This window comes from Syngnathus typhle, linkage group LG10 (assembly GCF_033458585.1).
Source record: "Syngnathus typhle isolate RoL2023-S1 ecotype Sweden linkage group LG10, RoL_Styp_1.0, whole genome shotgun sequence".
NCBI classification, from domain to species: domain Eukaryota; kingdom Metazoa; phylum Chordata; class Actinopteri; order Syngnathiformes; family Syngnathidae; genus Syngnathus; species Syngnathus typhle.
Window position 1 is genome coordinate 4,137,417 of NC_083747.1, and position 17,429 is coordinate 4,154,845.

At 41.6% G+C, this 17,429-nt stretch overlaps 4 protein-coding genes across 9 annotated transcripts; 3 read left to right on the forward strand and 1 right to left on the reverse strand.

Moving 5' to 3' along the window:
* Positions 1 to 165: 165 nt before the first annotated feature.
* On the forward strand, positions 166 to 1,898 carry malsu1 (mitochondrial assembly of ribosomal large subunit 1). Its single transcript, XM_061288902.1, has 4 exons — positions 166 to 568; positions 1,204 to 1,379; positions 1,472 to 1,553; positions 1,635 to 1,898. Exons 1-4 carry the CDS (start codon positions 271 to 273, stop codon positions 1,787 to 1,789), a joined length of 711 nt encoding a protein of 236 aa, XP_061144886.1. The 5' UTR covers positions 166 to 270; the 3' UTR covers positions 1,790 to 1,898.
* Positions 1,899 to 2,035: 137 nt separating this feature from the next.
* LOC133160853 (peptide YY-like) lies at positions 2,036 to 5,480 on the forward strand. 2 transcript variants are annotated; one of them, XM_061288933.1, is made up of 5 exons: positions 2,036 to 2,227; positions 3,720 to 3,786; positions 3,899 to 4,073; positions 4,149 to 4,238; positions 4,937 to 5,480. In XM_061288933.1, exons 3-5 carry the CDS (start codon positions 3,913 to 3,915, stop codon positions 4,962 to 4,964), a joined length of 279 nt encoding a protein of 92 aa, XP_061144917.1. In that variant the 5' UTR covers positions 2,036 to 2,227; positions 3,720 to 3,786; positions 3,899 to 3,912; the 3' UTR covers positions 4,965 to 5,480. The 2 variants fall into 2 exon arrangements, with proteins under 2 accessions (XP_061144917.1, XP_061144916.1); XM_061288932.1 differs by lacking the exon at positions 3,720 to 3,786.
* A 773-nt stretch (positions 5,481 to 6,253) lies between these two features.
* Positions 6,254 to 12,600, forward strand: pals2a (protein associated with LIN7 2, MAGUK p55 family member a). 4 transcript variants are annotated; one of them, XM_061288761.1, is made up of 14 exons: positions 6,254 to 6,444; positions 7,568 to 7,637; positions 7,888 to 7,985; positions 8,300 to 8,418; positions 8,855 to 9,007; positions 9,410 to 9,559; positions 9,668 to 9,895; positions 10,191 to 10,322; positions 10,430 to 10,532; positions 10,592 to 10,663; positions 10,743 to 10,904; positions 11,038 to 11,240; positions 11,309 to 11,437; positions 11,516 to 12,600. In XM_061288761.1, the coding sequence occupies exons 3-14, from the start codon at positions 7,955 to 7,957 to the stop codon at positions 11,690 to 11,692; spliced, it is 1,659 nt and encodes a 552-aa protein (XP_061144745.1). In that variant the 5' UTR covers positions 6,254 to 6,444; positions 7,568 to 7,637; positions 7,888 to 7,954; the 3' UTR covers positions 11,693 to 12,600. The 4 variants fall into 4 exon arrangements, with proteins under 4 accessions (XP_061144745.1, XP_061144746.1, XP_061144747.1 ...); XM_061288762.1 differs by lacking the exon at positions 6,254 to 6,444 and adding an exon at positions 6,457 to 6,932; XM_061288763.1 differs by lacking the exon at positions 6,254 to 6,444 and adding an exon at positions 6,972 to 7,463.
* Positions 12,601 to 13,459: 859 nt separating this feature from the next.
* gsdmeb (gasdermin Eb) lies at positions 13,460 to 17,291 on the reverse strand. 2 transcript variants are annotated; one of them, XM_061288805.1, is made up of 10 exons: positions 17,145 to 17,291; positions 16,682 to 16,936; positions 15,972 to 16,164; positions 15,791 to 15,902; positions 15,492 to 15,612; positions 15,291 to 15,410; positions 15,015 to 15,142; positions 14,777 to 14,954; positions 14,371 to 14,444; positions 13,460 to 14,304 (listed from the first exon to the last, which is right to left on the reverse strand). In XM_061288805.1, the coding sequence occupies exons 2-10, from the start codon at positions 16,884 to 16,886 to the stop codon at positions 14,071 to 14,073; spliced, it is 1,365 nt and encodes a 454-aa protein (XP_061144789.1). In that variant the 5' UTR covers positions 16,887 to 16,936; positions 17,145 to 17,291; the 3' UTR covers positions 13,460 to 14,070. The 2 variants fall into 2 exon arrangements, with proteins under 2 accessions (XP_061144789.1, XP_061144788.1); XM_061288804.1 differs by having other exon boundaries at positions 15,731 to 15,902.
* Between the last annotated feature and the right edge of the window lie 138 nt (positions 17,292 to 17,429).

The following is a 17,429-nucleotide window of genomic DNA, read 5'->3' on the forward strand; positions in this document are numbered from 1 at the left end:
ACTTTGCGTTATATGTATTTTTATTTTATTTTTTATTATTGTAACAATTCATTCCGTGCCCTTAATTTATCAATGCAGAATCGTCCCAAAAAATACCTGCAGCACGATTCGGTTGAAATTGGTAGGGGGCGCTGTGTACAGCTGCACGGTGTATCACAGCACACGAAGAAGACCTGCGAACCAATCAAATCCCAAGCACGTATTGTACTTCCGTGTTTATCTGGTAGAAAGTAGAAGGTTGTTGTCGTCGCGTTGTACTAATGTCAAACAATGAATATTTTTAAGTGCATTAAGCCACTTGTATGTGCAAGTAAATTACTAATAGAGCAGAGTCGTGTCTTTACAAGGCAGTGTTTGGTCACTAAAGTTCCTTGTCATCGCCGTTACATTCGTCGACATTTGACATGTTTAACCGCATGCTCCCCGCATATGCACCACTTGAACAAGAAAAGATGCTTTTCGGAAATGGACTCCGGCCATCGTGATTTACTGACGAGGTCTGACGTTATTCGGGATGAATCACTCGAGATGGATGGCGACTCTAATGACAAGCGTCATCCGAGCCAAAGTGAGTTAAAACCTTCCATTTGATTTCATTATAGCCACCGAGGGGTGTAATTTCATCCCGTTCGGCGTTTTGAAAGATGCTAATTTCTTTCATTGCAAAGATTTATGGAATTGAAGTAGCGTTGAAAAAGTAATTACAGTATTCACATTAAAGTGGCTTCAATTTGGATGGTGTCAGTTTCCTAATTTCCCATATTTTCGTAAATCGCAATATGTAGAGAACCGGGGATAAGTAGGTCTTTCATAATTCTGGAGTGTGGTATTCCTTCATGCCATTAATTGTATCAAACATTGGACTTTGGAAAAATAAAATTATGACTTAATTGCAATTCAGATTTGGTGCAATATTTGTAACTAGTTGTATCATGTTCAAGTAAATAAGATGCTTTCTATGCTGACTTATTTGTCAATGTCTTGCAATATTGATGAAATCAGTCATTCTCCACTAGGTTGCATAACTACAGTCTTTAAGTATGTACTACTTAGCGTCCTTAAGCTTTCATACACTTGTGCATTACCGGGTACAGCAAGTGTCTAGTGAGATAGTGCGTGTTGCTTGTGTCTGACCTTGCAGTTGTATTTTTGTTTTACAAAGTAATTTGTTTCCCTGTTAATAAGTATTTTGATAATCTGCAGGGCCCCCTGAGACGTTCAACCTGGACGTGCTTGTGGCTCTCCTACGTCAAGAAAACGCCGCTGACATCTGCGTGATCAAAGTACCCGAGCACGTCAAATACACCGAGTACTTCATCGTTGTCAGCGGCGTATCACCGAGGCACCTACGCGCAATGGCACTTTATGCCATTAAAGTAGTAAGTGACCTGTAATTGATCAATTTGCTTCTGACACCTGTCAGCAGTTTATTTTTTTTATTTTTTTCAACAATCACCACTACATCCTTTAGTACAAATTCATGAAGAACGATCACGATGCTCATGTTAAGCTCGAAGGAAAGACTGCAGACAACTGGATGTGTGTTGACTTTGGTATGTAACGTATTCCCCTTTATTTATTTTCAAGGTCACACTTGCAAGTATAAATTTCTCGTGTTTTTTTGTTTCCCTCAGGCAATATAGTTGTTCACTTCATGCTTCCAGAAACTAGAGAAGTGTACGAACTGGACAAACTGTGGACTCTGCGCTCCTACGATGAGCAGCTAAGCAAAATTCCTGACGAGAAGCTGCCTGAGGACTTCATATATGACCTAGAAGACACTAAATGATAAAACACATTTTCAATCTGAATTATCTTATCGGATAATTTTTCTCTTTTGTGAGAAATTCCTTGTGAAATAATATGGACGGTTTAAAATAAATTCATATTTTTCTAAATTGCTCTTTGCTAATTTTTTTACCTTAATTATTTAGTATTTTTCCTTGACATTTTTCTTTCCACTAAATACAAGTAATGCCTTAAATTTGTCATTAAGTTTGAAGACCGTAAACAATCTTCGGCCTGGCAAGTGACCGTTTTATGTCATTTACCCCGCTGTGCGTCACACTGGATCAGAACATTAGCAAAATGTCCAACTAATGAATTTAGAGATTAGATGCCTTCTGCTCTTCAATATTTTTTCCCACAGGATGATGATGTGAAAATGAATGAATTACACCATTAGCCAGCATGACGGAAAATGTGAAGAAACAATGCGCAACAACAGGTAAGCAAATATTATCCTGCTAGTAGAACCTCAGTACTACCATGGCTCGTGTTGTCATTAGCCACTGCAGTCGTTCTACCAGCTCAAGTCATCTCCATTAATGGCCATTGTGTTTACATACTGTGAAAGAAAAATGAGCTTTCTTCACTTTGGACACCACAGCTCATTACTTTTTTAAAGACAGCCGACTGATTTTAAAGCAAAAGTGTTGGTCAAACTTTTTGCTCACACTGTTACTTATTGGTGAGTCACTAATGAGTAAGTGGGCACACTTTGTTTCGGGTTGGGTGGGTTTGATCGTCACCAAGTAACGTGAGAATATGAGTGTGAGTAATCATCAGCGTGTGTGTATATACGTATATATTAATTATATATTATTTATTTTATATTTATTATATTTTTCATTATTTTAATTAATAATTGTAATCGTATTCTTCGAATAGCATGCAAATGTATTATTCTCTCGTGTTTGTTTTATTGTAAAATACAGAAAGGGCTAAAAGTTGTTTTTGCACATTTTGTGCAAAAACTATCTAATCCACCGTAATGCTCTTCTCATTCTCACAAAATAGTTGTGTTAAAGTGGCCTGAAAGCTTTTGAGACCTCTATTACCTCCACCTCAAACATTACAGCACTGACAATTTTTAGATGATTTTGGGGCTTTTTTTTTTTTTGCCAAGTTGCTTTCAGTGTGGGCGGTAGTGCCGCTGTTAACAATCCATTCAAATTGCACTGATGTGTTTGCAAAGGCATGCTCTTGTTTAATTTATGTAATTTTGCTTTTATTAAGCTTTTACCTCAAATTAATCGTGTTATTTGTTCACACGGGCTCTGTGCTTTTATTAAGAAAGCACACAGTGATCACAATTCTCCTTAATGTGAAAACATATCATTAGCCATTGCTATAAACTCGACATTCTTATAGTTCTTGGGGGGGAAAAAAAGATCAAATGATCGGGTCGCCCCATTCATTTTCTTGTTTAATATTTAAAGGCTTGAAATTGAAATCAATTGTACGCCAGCCAGTGTTTGCTTGTGCAATTCATTTAAGTTTAACGGCTTAATGGACGTGGGCTGCTTAAGAGCCGATCATGTTGTAAAACATAACATTTGCTGGGATGTCTACGATTCAAAAGGTATTGATCCTCTTGTGCACATGTGGACTCCCTGCACTCTAATGCACTTAGCCACAATGTTTTACTGTCTGTGTGGTACAAACGTATTTGGACAAAGATAGTAGTCACTGTTAAGTGCCCTTGTTGTCGTCATCAGTCATCAATTGAAATGATGTGCAACATGTGAGAATACGCAAAGGTCATCTCAATTTGATGTCTTACGCATTTAGTATTTAGTCACAAAGTGACAAATACTGACTTTGGTGTCATTGGTGGAGATTACTAATTGAATGTTTCTCAAGAGGGTTGTTGGTGAGTGAAATTTCCCGCCTCCCCCATTTGACACACCCTCTATAAAAACCCTGGCGACGCTTAGAGGCTGACACAAGAGCTCGGAAAACATCACAAGTCACCTCCAGGCATAATCTTCATCTTCTAACAACGTACGTTCTTCGGGATGTTCACTTATTTGCTTTCTGGATAAGAAATTGTGCTTTTTTGGGGGGGATACTGGATGATGATTCTAAAGTTTTTGGTTTCTTCCATGTGATTCAGGATTCTCTGCTGGGATGTCGCTGGTTGTGGTCCTCTGCCTGCTGGCTTGCGTTCACTCGGGCATTGATGCGTATCCACGCAAGCCTGTCAGCCCCAAAGAAGGAGCACCCCCGGAGGAATTGGCCAAATACTACTCTGCACTCCGACACTACATCAACCTCATTACGAGGCAGAGGTGAGTGACAATGTGGTCGGTGTCATTATTGACAGCCAAGTATTGACATGTTGCTCGGCTCTTATCTTTGCGCAGATATGGAAAACGAGACATTCCGGATACAATGTTTTCTGATGTGTTTGTAGAGGAGAGCACAGAGGCCATCCCCGAGTCCAGTTATGGCAGGTATGCATCATTTTTGGTTTTATAGTTTTGTGCATTTTCTTTTTTTTTTTTTTAGAATCACACTATGAAATGATATCTTGTGATCACTGCTTTAAATGTCACTTGAGCAATATTTTGTAACTTTGTAGTATTAAAAGTAGCATTCTGGACCGCAAGATTTCAAATTATTTCAGGGTCTTGAGATAACAAATGGAACATCCCAACACTTGCGTAGAAGCAGACAGATAAAAAAGAAGAAAAAAAAGGGCAGTGACGCTTGTTAGATGGTCTCCAGTGTGCTCTAAATATCTTGTTGCTTTTTGTTAATGACAAAATGTAACTCATTCTCAGACAAATGTTTGACTTTCTACACTAGCAAAGACTCATTTCAACTGAAAATACATTTATAGGACATTTTTCATTATTTAAGGGATATCTTTTAATCTTTATACTAACGCGAGTCCCTCACTTCACTTCAATTATTAATTTTTAATCACACATTATATTGTTATTAAACATCATAAAAGGTTATAGCTGCTCTACTGTAGTGTTTCTTTTGCTGTTGTATATAGCTTGGTGTTTATGCACCTCTTAATAGTCCTATTAGAAATATAGTATTGCTTACAAACTGATGCTTAAAAAGAAGTTGCTATTTTATTGTTCTCGCCACAATGGATTCAGTTCTATTGGAATCATTTGTAACTTTTGTTGTGTTATAGGTACGATGAGCTGCCAGTGTGGTGGTGATGATGCTGGAGTTACTTAAAACGTTTCATTTCAGTTGTGTTGCATGAAATATTGTGTTTACGAGAAGTGCGTGTATATTGTAATTTAATCATGTTTATCCGCGTCTTCTGGTCCAATTTGCAGCGTCTTTTGTGAAGCAGTGCCCTCTAGTGGTAGGTTCTGGTACATTTACATTTGGGTACTGCAGCAAACCATTTGATTGTGTTTTGTGTTTGAGACAGGAATGAAATCCAAAAATGACCAACAGTTATGAATACAAATAAACTTTTATTTGGATAATTTTAATGTACTTTTACGTGTTATCCATTTGAAAAAAATCATTTAAGTAGAAATTATTTTTATGTACCTAAGTGCAGCGCAAATACTGCATAATGTTATGAATGAAATGCCTTTTTTTAATCACCACACTACTGTGTTTTATGTTTTGGTGGTGACACTTGGTGGAAAAAGTTTGAGAACTGTTCCATGTCAACTGTGAATTTCGTTTAAATAAATGTGAAAATAGACAAAATGGTACCTATCTTCTATTGCCCCCTATTTAGTTGTTGTTGTAAAGGACTTCTATTGTGATGCTTCACTTTTTCAAGGGAGTGCAGGCCAAGAGGTAGCAACAAACAAATATAAAATGCTGTTAAATAATAATAATAATAATGAATCACTTTTATTTTATTGCCCTTTAGAGGAAACACTGTGGAAATCATTTGAGACAAGTTAGAAAACAACAGAAACTTTTTTTTTATCATTCCCAAGAACAAGCTGTAAGGAAATTAATGAGTCCCGGGGCAGCTATAAAAGCTTTCTGCGGCAGTTCAATGGCTGAAAGAGGGATGAGCCATAGCAGTACTTAACGGTGTCTTCAGCATAGAAATGGAAACTTGCATCAGACACATTTAGACCTTAGTCATTGATATATATTACAAATAAGAGTGGGCCCAATACACAACCCTGTGGCACCCCCTTATGGAGAGGAACAAATTCACCTAGCACTGAGACCTGTTACTGAGGTTTAATAAAAATAAAAAAACAGGCAACTATGTAACGATGTCAACAAAATAAGAGATGCAGTTTTAAGTCATGTGCGAAAGTATAATAACTTCTGACGGTACTTGTTTTTTTTTTCTGAAACCATAATATGATGAGCTGATAAACTATTTTACTAACACATTTTAAAAGGTTTGGATTCATCAAATCGAGAACATTGGAAGCAAAACCCTTACATCTTTATTGTAGAGTAAATATGAGTCGGTCGCTTGTACATGTTGGAATGTGTTGTCCACAACTTTGATGGACATTCAACGCAATCCACAGTGAAGCTTTGTTAGTTGAGTGGAGGAAAAAAGAGGGGGTGGTGGCTGGCATGGCCGTTTGGCTGACACACTGAGCATTCCATCGTAAACCAGTGTACAATAAGACGACAGTAATGGACGTTTTGGAGGGAATTAATTCCGAAAGCGTGGCTGCGCTCCAGTGAAGGAAGCAGGTAATACGATGCGTTTAAATCTTGCATTCGAGTCACGTTAGCAACACACTGCTAGCGTCTAGTATAATTAAGCAAGGGTTGTACCCTCGGTTAATTTATTTATATATGTCATGGACATTTATACACGTTTACCGAGTAGTTTATTCACACACAGGCGTGTTTCTTATATTTCCATTCATTTTGATATGATTTGTTAAACTGGGAGCGATGAATAAACGCTTGAACGCGCACGTGAGGGTACGCTTGCTAGGCTAACATGTTGGCGAATACTATTAGCCGATGCTAACTGTAATTGTGACAAATGTATGGGTACAGTGAACGGTTGTTTATATATTGTTGCGTGATAGCGTTATATAATAGTCCTTATCGATGTGATAGTTGCTACATCGCGTTATTGCAAAACGTGTTGTGTGCAGCGAGTGCGTAACGTGACTACGGAAACAAAATACAAACGTGAACGGATCCGCTAAAAGTAGGTCGCAATTAAAGTAAGTTCATTTAACTGTCGATTGATAGCTTGGCGTAATCCAAGTTTTGTTTTTATTTTAACAGAAAGCTAGTTAGTCGCAAAACGGCGTGTTCCCTTTTTTTTTTTGTGATATAAATGTCCTGATATCACTTTTACCAAAGTACGAGTGTATGTGTATTCGCAGATACTAAGCACAGATACTCGTGTCCTATCAAATATAGTTCCAAAACAAAGCTTGACAGAAGTACACTCAAATTTGAATTATTTTGGAGCGACGATTTGACCTTTGACATTCCAACTGCATTCAAAAGGGGTTCACACGCATGTGAAGTCGTGTTGCACTTGATACAGTTGCTCCTAACTTCCCATTTATAAACCTCTCATTTTACTTTGGAATGGGGAAGCTGAGTTCCAGATAGTTCGGCACGGCTGCATCCTGCCACATAATACGTATACGTCCTGCAGTTGGCTGCAACATCTTCACAACGTCCAGGAACCAACATGAAGAATTTCAAACTTGAAATCCAAATATTTATTACCAACTTTGGAGGTTGCGACCTACTTTACTTCAGCTGCATATGAATGACGACCCATAAAAATGTATCCATGTGTATAAGACATTTTATTTTATTCTCTCCTTTTGTGGTCCACAAGTTCCCAACGCCTGAAGAAGACCAGACTCCACGTTGGAGTGCCGTGCAAATGATTTGAACACAGTTTGTCGGTGAGGTTCTTTTTTCCCCCCTCATTTCCTTTGCATGATAGACAGACACGTTTATTTTTATACTGTGGTGGAGTGTGAGCAAATATTTTTCAGAAGTCATCATTCGTCATCCAGTGCCACTCCTTGTTTTCCCATTTGTGTAACAGCGTTTTCTTCCGTAGTGTTAGTGATAAATGCCGATATATGCTTTCCTTTTCGATTGTTAGCCACGATATTAAATGGCTTTCCTGTCTTCTCTTTCGCTCCGCAGATGCTCTGGTCGCTGTAGGCGGGGCGCAGGACTGAATTTGCCGTTCCGAAACCGAAGAGAACACAACATGACTGTGGCTAATGCAAAATCAGGCTCAGGTAAGCTGCCGCCACAATCTGCAGTTGGGCCTCTTGCACACCAACCTTTTCATTCTGTGTGTTGGATATTGCAAACTGAAAAAGGTAGGAGATGACCATTTTTTGGGTTGTCCTTACTGAATGTGTTGAAATCCATGATTAGAAATACTATTATGAAACCGCTGACTAGTTCCTGCATTTCGTAAGGCTTTTTATACAATAGCAGCGTTTCCTATATGCAAGAATTTTTTCGGTCTCGCGTGCGAGTCTATTAGAAAATATAAACCGGCCCGTTGATTGACTGTCCCGCATTGTTCCGCTCTTTTATTCTACAGCCATGCAGCAGGTCCTGGATAACCTGAAAGACTTGCCCACAGGCTCGCTCGCCAAAGACATCGACCTCATCTTCCTCCGCGGCATCATGGAGAGCCGCGTCGTCCGCTCCCTTGCAAAGGTACGTAAAAACGTGCTATCCAGTTTCCGTTTTCCCTGTAGTGCACTACGTCACGATGTATTAACTCTTCATAAATAATTTCACTTCAGGTTCCGCAAGATGAACAAATGCCACTATTTACACATAATGTGAACATTACATAATTACCCTGCCACCAGCATGATAATTCTCTGGGACAGAATGAGGCCACGCGGTCAGTCTATTAATAGAATAAGGGAGCGTGTAGCTCTGAGAAAACTGCCCCACTATTATGTAATATTTTATTCCTGGTATTTTGCAAGGTATCCAGCTTCGACATATCTTCCAGTGCAATCTGCTGATTTTGCTGTGTAATGTTCTGGTTGAGTCCCCCCCCCCCCCACGATCTAAATCTAAAATGTTAATTTTTTTTGTAGGTAGTGTAGATAATGCGTACATTGCGGCTTGATGTTGACAGGCCCACGAGCGTCTCGAGGAGGTCAAGTTAGAAGCAGTCCGAGATGACAACATTCAGCTGATCTCTGACATCCTGGACTCTCTCAACAAGCTGAGTGTAAAAGACGCTGCCACCGTGGAGCTCACCCAAATCCTTCAGGAGCCTCATTTTAAGGTACTTTTTTTTTTTTCCCCTCTCTTTCTACACTTTGCTCGTAGAGTAGAGACACTTTTGTGGTTTCACTTGTCAGAAGTTGTACGTCACTCCCTGTCCTCCACCACTCGTTCACTGTGGCATGGGTAAAAGGGGGGGGGGGGTCGAGGGGGATATATTTCCTTGGACCAATGGGAGGCCATGTTTTGTGGGTAAAGAGAAGGGGAGAGCACACTGTGTCAGTTCTTTGGACTTGCTGATGCAACCAATGTGGTGGTCGCTCCTGGGTAAGAACATTGCTTTTATTCTTTGGCTTGGTTTTTAGCAGTGAACATAAAAGGTTATTTAGTGTAAGTTTAAAAAGCTAACAACGAGGGCTGCAACTAACCATGATTAACAACCACGTCATGGTGTCTTCCGCAGTCTTTGATAGAGGCTCATGACCAAGTGGCTGCAAAGTCCTACGAGATGCCCAACACCGCTGCAAACTGCACCGCCACCTTGGCCAGCTGTCTCGTGCCCGCCGACGCCATCAGGATGATTGGCATCCAGAAGAAAGCCGGAGAACCGCTGGTAAATATGGCTCGCAATGTCCCGCCGACCTCAATGACTTCTCCCACACGTCAGACCCGCTGTGTCATTTCGGACGCGCCGTGATAACAAAGCACTTCTTTCTTTCAGGGGGTGACCTTCCGCGTGGAGCAAGGAGAAATGGTGGTGGCGCGGATCTTGCACGACAGCTCCATTGACCGCCAGGGCATGCTGCACACGGGCGACATCATCCGCGAGGTGAACGGCCACCAGGTGGGCGGCGACCCGCACCAGCTGCAGGAGCTGCTGAGGGACTGCAGTGGCAGCGTCACCCTCAAGGTGCTGCCAAGCTACAAGGACTCGCCAACCCTTCCAGAGGTGAAGAATGAAATCAATTGCTAGCAGTCCCACTCCCTACTTTTCGCTGAAGGCCTCGTATCAGTTGACGATTGCCGTTACTTTCCTGACCCGAGCAACATCTATTAATAACCCCCACACACACACTCACTATCTGGGTCATAGGACCCTCTCTTCCGCGTAAAGTGGAACTTAGTGTAAGAGCCCAGCAGCTACGTGCCAGCATGCAGCTTTATGTCCTTCGTGATGATTAAGCTAATGGAAGACTGTTTCCTTCTCATGTCTTGTAATTTATTGAGGCGTTATTTCTTGTCAGGTTCACCTGAAGTCCCATTTCAACTATAACCCGGCCTCAGACAACCTGATTCCTTGTAGAGAGGCGGGCCTTGCCTTCTCCAAGGGAGACATCCTTCACGTTGTGAACAAGGAGGACCCGAACTGGTGGCAGGTGAGTTCGATACTGTGTTCTGATATTTGCAGATGAACAAGAACACATTTTTGGGTTATAAAAATTGAATTTCTGTTTGTAGTTTCTAGCTTTTCTTTCTCTTGTAGGCACGCAGCGTGGTAGGGGGAGCAACCGGCCTCATCCCAAGTCAGTTCTTAGAGGAGAAGAGGAAAGCTTTTGTGAGGAAAGAAGGGCATCTGTCGGCTAAAGGTGAGTTCAAACACGTCACGTTCAAGCAGCACAACTGATGACATTTTTGTACCGTTCAGGGATGCTCTGTGGAAGTCTCGTGGGGAAAAAGAAGAAGAAGAAAAAAATGTATCTGATGGCAAAGAATGCGGGTGTGTTTCGCAATTCACTTCAAAGTCTCTGCAGACGAGAGAAGGAATGCTAACATTGTGCTTCTTTCGAAATCATCAGAGTTTGACCGCTACGAGCTGCAGATCTACGAGGAGGTCGCCAAGATGCCGCCCTTCCAGAGGAAAACGCTGGTTCTGATCGGTGCACAGGGTGTTGGGAGGCGGAGCCTGAAAAACAGACTCATCGTCATGAACCCTCTGCGATATGGAACCACTGTGCCCTGTGAGTCACTCTCCGCCCAGGAAACGCTTCGGTCAAATGAGCCGCTAAAAGCTCGAGCGGGACATTTTGCAGGAGAGTTTGCTACAAATAACAGGCATAAATATTTCATTTGCGTCCGTTGCCTTCATTTCAGTCACATCGCGCAGCCCCCGAGAAGAAGAACGAGACGGCCAGAACTACTCGTTCGTGACGCGGCATCAGATGGAGCAGGACATCAAGGACAGCCGCTTCCTGGAGCACGGCGAGTACGACGGTAACCTCTACGGCACCAAGATCGACTCCATCCATCAAGTGGTGGCGGCCGGCCGCACCTGCATCCTGGACGTCAACCCGCAGGTGAGCGTTGACGAACAACCCGACAAACACGGGCCTCGTTTTGTGACCTCCGATCAAATTGTGTTAAGGCTTTGAAAGTGCTAAAGACTGCTGAGTTCATGCCTTTTGTGGTCTTCATCGCCGCTCCTGAGCTGGACACTTTGAGAAATATGCACAAAGCTGTCGTGGATGCCGGACTGACCACCAAACTACTTACTGTAAGGAAATTTGCTCCATCCACTTCTTTGTTTTCAAGTGGCCAAGTCAATCGGATCTTTCTTGCCGTGTCACCACAGGAGAGCGATTTGAAGAAAACAGTGGAGGAGAGCGCCAAGATCCGCCGAGCCTACAGCCACTTTTTTGACTTGATCATCTACAACGACAACTTGGACAAGGCCTTCGACCAGTTGCAGGAGGCGGTCGAGAGACTATTGGTGGAACCGCAGTGGGTCCCGGTCAGCTGGGTCTACTGATGCCCCCCCTCTGCTATCATCTGACTGGACACTGAGCTGTCCTGAGCTGCTACGCCTGCCATGTGAACGAAGGAGACACTGCACTGCACACTATGCAAGTCACAGGACACAGAAAGTGTACTTATTTATTGGCAAACTTTTTTTTTTTTTTTTTTTTAATAGTCTCATCAAATGGATTGGGACTCCTTTTGTGTCATATTTTTAATACAATTGCCATGTCCTGTTATTTAATGTTAGTTGTCTATTTATTCTGGTAAGATAATAGAGGGCTTGCTTATTAATGATACCTCACCTCAGTGTTTGCGTTTACACTTTTGTCATCTCATTTTGCCACTAGTACTGTGTAGTCGTCACCAACCTTCATTAAGGATGCTTTTTTGCTTCCGCTTAAGTTCAGAGGAAGTTGTCCATCAACCATTTCCCCTACCATCATTGGCGGAGCTAGAAGGGGGCCCCTGTAGCAGAACTGCCCCCCCTCCCCCTAGAAATATGCCAGGTGCCATACTGACGGTTGGGTATTTTTCAATTTTTCTGAAAACTTTCCCCCCTATTTTCACCCAAATCCTTATCAATAAAGACTTTTTGTGTTTGTTTTTTTGTTTGTTTTTAAGGAAAGGTTTTGGGGACTCCCTGAGAAAATTCTAGCTCCACCAGTGCATACTATGCCAAGCACAAATTACACAATGTGAATGTTGTTAACGTTTTTCTCACTCTGTGGTGCTGCATTTGACTTAAAAAAAATCGACCTTTGAATTAAACAGGGTGCTGTGTTTCTGTAACGTCCCTTTTGATGTGATCCCCACTTAAACTGTTAAAACAAATATGATGACTTTAAAAGTGTATTTTACTTATATTTCTGATAAGATGTATTTTCAAATGTTTAAATAAATGTTTTTTTATGATAAAAACTCTTCTGACTAGTTTTTGCTTGGACATATTGGAACGCGGCCCACAGTCCTCGGAGGCTGCGTTCCAACATCTTTTCCAAGCTTCCCCTCATTAATTAAGTGCACGTGCGTGAAAAGTTTTAGCTCCCGCGGAACGTGAAAGAGGCTAAAAGTTTTCACGCACGTGCACTTAATGAGGGTAACATTGAAAACATATTGGAACTATTGTTATTCCTGGGGGGGTGCGTGTGACCCTGGGGAACAGGCTTTTTTTTTGGCAGTACTAGAATAAAGTGTAATTGCGCGTTTACTACAGCAGGGGGCAGTGGCGCTCTCATTGTAACTTCTGTCACGTTTGCGACAGTGCAACATTTTACGACTTACAAGACAAGTTACGATAGTCACGGTGGGGAGGGGGGGCGCGAATAGTTTTCTTCTTGCTAGGGGGGGGGGGGCGTAACAGAAAATAATTGAGAAGCACTGGGTTAAATAAAGGTTAACCTAAAAAAAAAAAAAAAAAAAAAAACCGTGAACCCTGAACTTTGAACCCGCGGTGACCCCGCGGTGACCCCTGGTGACCCCGTGGTGACCCCGTGGTGACCCCTGGGTGACCTTTGAACCCTGAACTTTCAACTCTAGTTAAAAATCGAAAATGCGCACATGACCCCGTGAACTTTGAACCGACCTTTGACCCCTGGGTGAACTTTGAACCGTAAACTTTGACCTTTGACCCCTAGCTAATTACGTTTTTTTTTTTTTTTTTTTAAACCGGCATAGCAGAACGATCCATGGTCTTCAGATGCCGCGCTGTCGCCATCTCCTGGTCAGTTAGTGAAATGCTTTTGCTGATGTTTTTTTTCTCTCAATTAAAACAAATCAATTAGCCAGTTGGTTTTCTTTATTTAATATCTATTATCAGACAAAACCAAATTGTGAATCAGTCACCTAGGCTATAGCAGAACAAACAATCCATGGTCTTCAGATGCCACGCTGTCGCCATCTCCTGGTCAGCTAGTGAAATGCTTTTGCTGTTTTTTTTCCCCTCTCAATTAAAACAATTGGTGGTCAATCAGCCAGTTGGTTTTCTATATTCTTTCCCCTGTATGTAAACAAACATGTATAGTAAGACTTTATTTTCTGAAAAACATGACCATGTAAATTTTTTCTTAAAAAAATGACAATGTATAGAAGGCATTTTTCTCTGAGAAAAACAATGAGAAACAATGATAAAAAGCTAATATACCAGAGGGTAACAGCTCACAACAACTTTTTTATCTTTTTATTGCAGAAAAGAACTATAAAATTCTCATTTTTGGAACAATGAATTTACTTTTTAAAATTTCAACTATGAACTGAAAAAGTTCATTTTAAAATTTGTGAACTGAACTTTGAACTAGTTCATGTAGAAAATAAATTTGCTATCATAATTTGGATGATTGGTCTTCAGTGCAAAAAGCAGTTATAATAAAACACTTGTTAGTGAGGGTGAAGTCAAACACAGCAGGCCAGTGAGTGAAGTCCTCTGAGAGCGATACACACGATGAGAGGGCGGTTCCCGACATGCTGCAGCTGGTTGATTTGGCTCCTCGCCGTGTCACCGTCTCGCTGCAGGTTCACGCCAGATGAGGCGAACAGCTGTTGCATGCCAGACAAGACGTCCTCCGGCAGCGCGTTGATGTCTGCGCCACTCGCCGGCGACTCCCCGTTTCCTGACAAGCACTTTACCTAGAACAGATGTGCGTGAAAATAAAAAATAATAAAACCCCATTGGTTGGGATTCTGTTTACAAACCAGAAGCTCCATGATTTTTAACACGTCGGGACTGCTGCAGACACTCAGCGCAGCAAGGGAATCACAAGTCAGTTCTGGAAGGAGAACCAAGGGGAAAGATGAAGTGTTCAAACATGGAAGGACGGAGGAAAAGAATGGAAAAAATGTCACCAAAGAAGAATTGATGGCCTTAATGCATTCATTTTTCTATGACTGTTCTAGGTACTTGTCTCTTCCAAAGAAGTTCAAAATAAAGATTTTTCAAACATTAAATCATTGTTGTGTGCTCCTAGATATACTACCTAAGAACATAGAAGTGAATTACTCAGTACCAAAATGACAGAAAATGGCATTAAAAACACAATGATTCTAATGTGGGTCATTTTTGACCCACTTTAAATGTCGCACAAAACTAAAACATGCTCACCATCCAAAGCACTGGTAATGAGGTGAAGTGCACTAAGGAGCGACACGTGACGTTCCTTCGGCGCCGCCGACACACGTTCCGCCTCTTTCAGCACATCCAGCACAGGCTGGATGCTTTGCTTGTGCTCGTCCGAAACGTCGGTCACGTTACCGCTCTCTTCCACAAGCATTTGATCCAGCTGAGAGAGCTCCAAAGTCAGCATAAAGTCAAATGTTTAAAACCATTTGAGTCATCTCACCACACTTTGAAGAGCACTGAGAGCTGCTTTGTCTTCGATGAGTGCTGTGATGTTCTTGAGCAAAGAAGACCTGCTGGAGGCGGGAAGAGCTGCCAGCAGCTGGAAGTGAGCATACAGATTCTCCAGTTCTGCAAAAGTCAAAAAAAAAAAAAAAAATTGACATAGTCAATAGTGTTGCTTCCCTGGTGGCTCTTTTATAAAAATATTTTGGAAAATAATTCATATAAGTTCTCTGAAACAATTAGTTACATCAAAGAAATCTGGGCAAAATTTGACCTTGTCTAAGATGACTGACGACAGGATTGTTTTGCTCAGGAGCTCCCGTGACCTCCACCAGACCTTTCTGGGTGGGGCTGTCCACCTCGAAGCCCCCCTTGACTGACATCAGACACAGCTCTGTGCAAACAATGTTAAAATCCATCCAACGGTAACAAAGAAAAATACATTTGATTCACTGATCTGAATCAAACTTCTCACCGTAACGACCATCGTGCTTCACCTCGAGGTCAACGAGGGCATAGGCCAGGGTGGTGTTTGTGGGAATCTCCATGGTAACGTTGCTGTCTTTGCTCAGGCTACCGTTATCTTTCAGTGACACCTGCACAAAAACACACATGTTCAACTTGGTGCTTCAAGTTAGACTGTTTCAAAAGCAACATTTCTACTGAAACCTAAAAAAACATTAGATATCGTCGTAAACATGTTTGCACTTTGACCTTTGGCGTCTTGGGCCCGCAGAAACTGAGCGTGCCACTACACTCTCCCGCCTGCTGTACCTCCTCGATGACGCTGCACGGCTGGCTGGTCACAATACGCTCCTTGACCACACCAAAGACCTGACGCTTCTTCTTGGTCTGCTGAATCAGACAGTGGGACATGTCCAGCACCCTAGTGGGACATAACAATACATGAGCTACAAAGAAAATTGAGTAAAACACATCTGAAAGGGAAGCCAACCTGTTTTTGGAGTCTTGCAAGAACCGCCGCACATCTATTTCGTCTTTCTTCAAACTGCCAAATGAAAACTGGAGTTTGGAAGAGTCTTTGCCTTCCATGTTCATGTTGGAATGGATGAAGGTGGCATCTAGCGTCCCTTGTATGTTGTCACCATACGTCCCGTTGTATTTGATAAAATCGGTCTCTGTTAAAACTACAGACGGAGACTGGCGTCAGTTAACAGACTTGCGATAACTAACCCAATAAAACGATAAGGGACAAACACTTTTATTACAATTTAAAAGAGCTCCTGGGGTTTGTTCATAAAATCTCGAGCAATAGATGTTTTTGTAGCGACAGATGTTCAGCCTCCCGCATCTAAGCTAGGAATTAAACAGCGCTTTTGTGAGGTTACCACTGTGTGATGAAACATTTGCCGTAATTAGGCAGACATAGCAAAAGATTTACTGGGTTGTACTAATTAAATTAGGTTATTAAGTGTATTCAAACAATGAAAATATAACAGCTGGCAGCTGATCCTTTCAGAACTCATCTAATAACATGTCAAGCATTCAATATTAAAATATAAGACACGATAAGCACAGATGATGATTATCATTGTAAAGGTACAGATTGATACAAAAATGAAAATATGTCAAAAACCTAATGTGCTAGGAAACTTTTTTTTTTAATTTTAAATTGGCGTCAGCAATAATATGTTGCTTGTTTACCTGGCGTGATGGGGGTGTCTCCTGTCAAGATGTCGTTGAGGGTAAAATCAGTGGGCAGATATTTGGGCTTCTGCCAGAACCAGAAACGTTTCTGGCTCACCACCACAGTGAGCAGAACGATGGTGTCGTTGAGGCTTCTCACCGGGATCAGCAACCCTCCGGGGTCCACCTCCTCCACGAAATTCCTGGTGGCCGTGGCGAACATCTCCCCGGACGGAGGTCAAAGGTCACCGCAGACAGACGCTTGCCCACTCCCTTCAATGCATAAACAATTGAAATATGTACTTTAACTATATTAAGCTTACATTTTTCAGCGTGAAAAAAGAATAATGACAAAGTTGAAGGATTTCCTGCATTTAGTCGTCCGTGCATGGCGACAATGGGCTAAAAGCTAGCATCAGCAATAACACCAAAATATCAAATATGACCCGAAAGTCGTATAAAACAAACTACGTTAAGTTACCGTTTTCACCAAGCAGTCGTTAAGTCGACGAAGGAAGCAAGGAAGACACTTTTTGGCGAAGGTAATCTTAAATAACTAAAAGACTCACGACAACGCCAAACAAAGTTAATGAGAAGATCTTTATCACAATGGACACGCCTAGGCCACGCCCACGCCGGAAGCAGACAAAGGGCAGTTATTTACCGTATTTATTTTTTTTTAAATAAGAAAAACACTTGTTAATAAGTATGAAAGAATAACAATAATGATACATATTGTATTACATAAAAGAATATAAAAACTCTC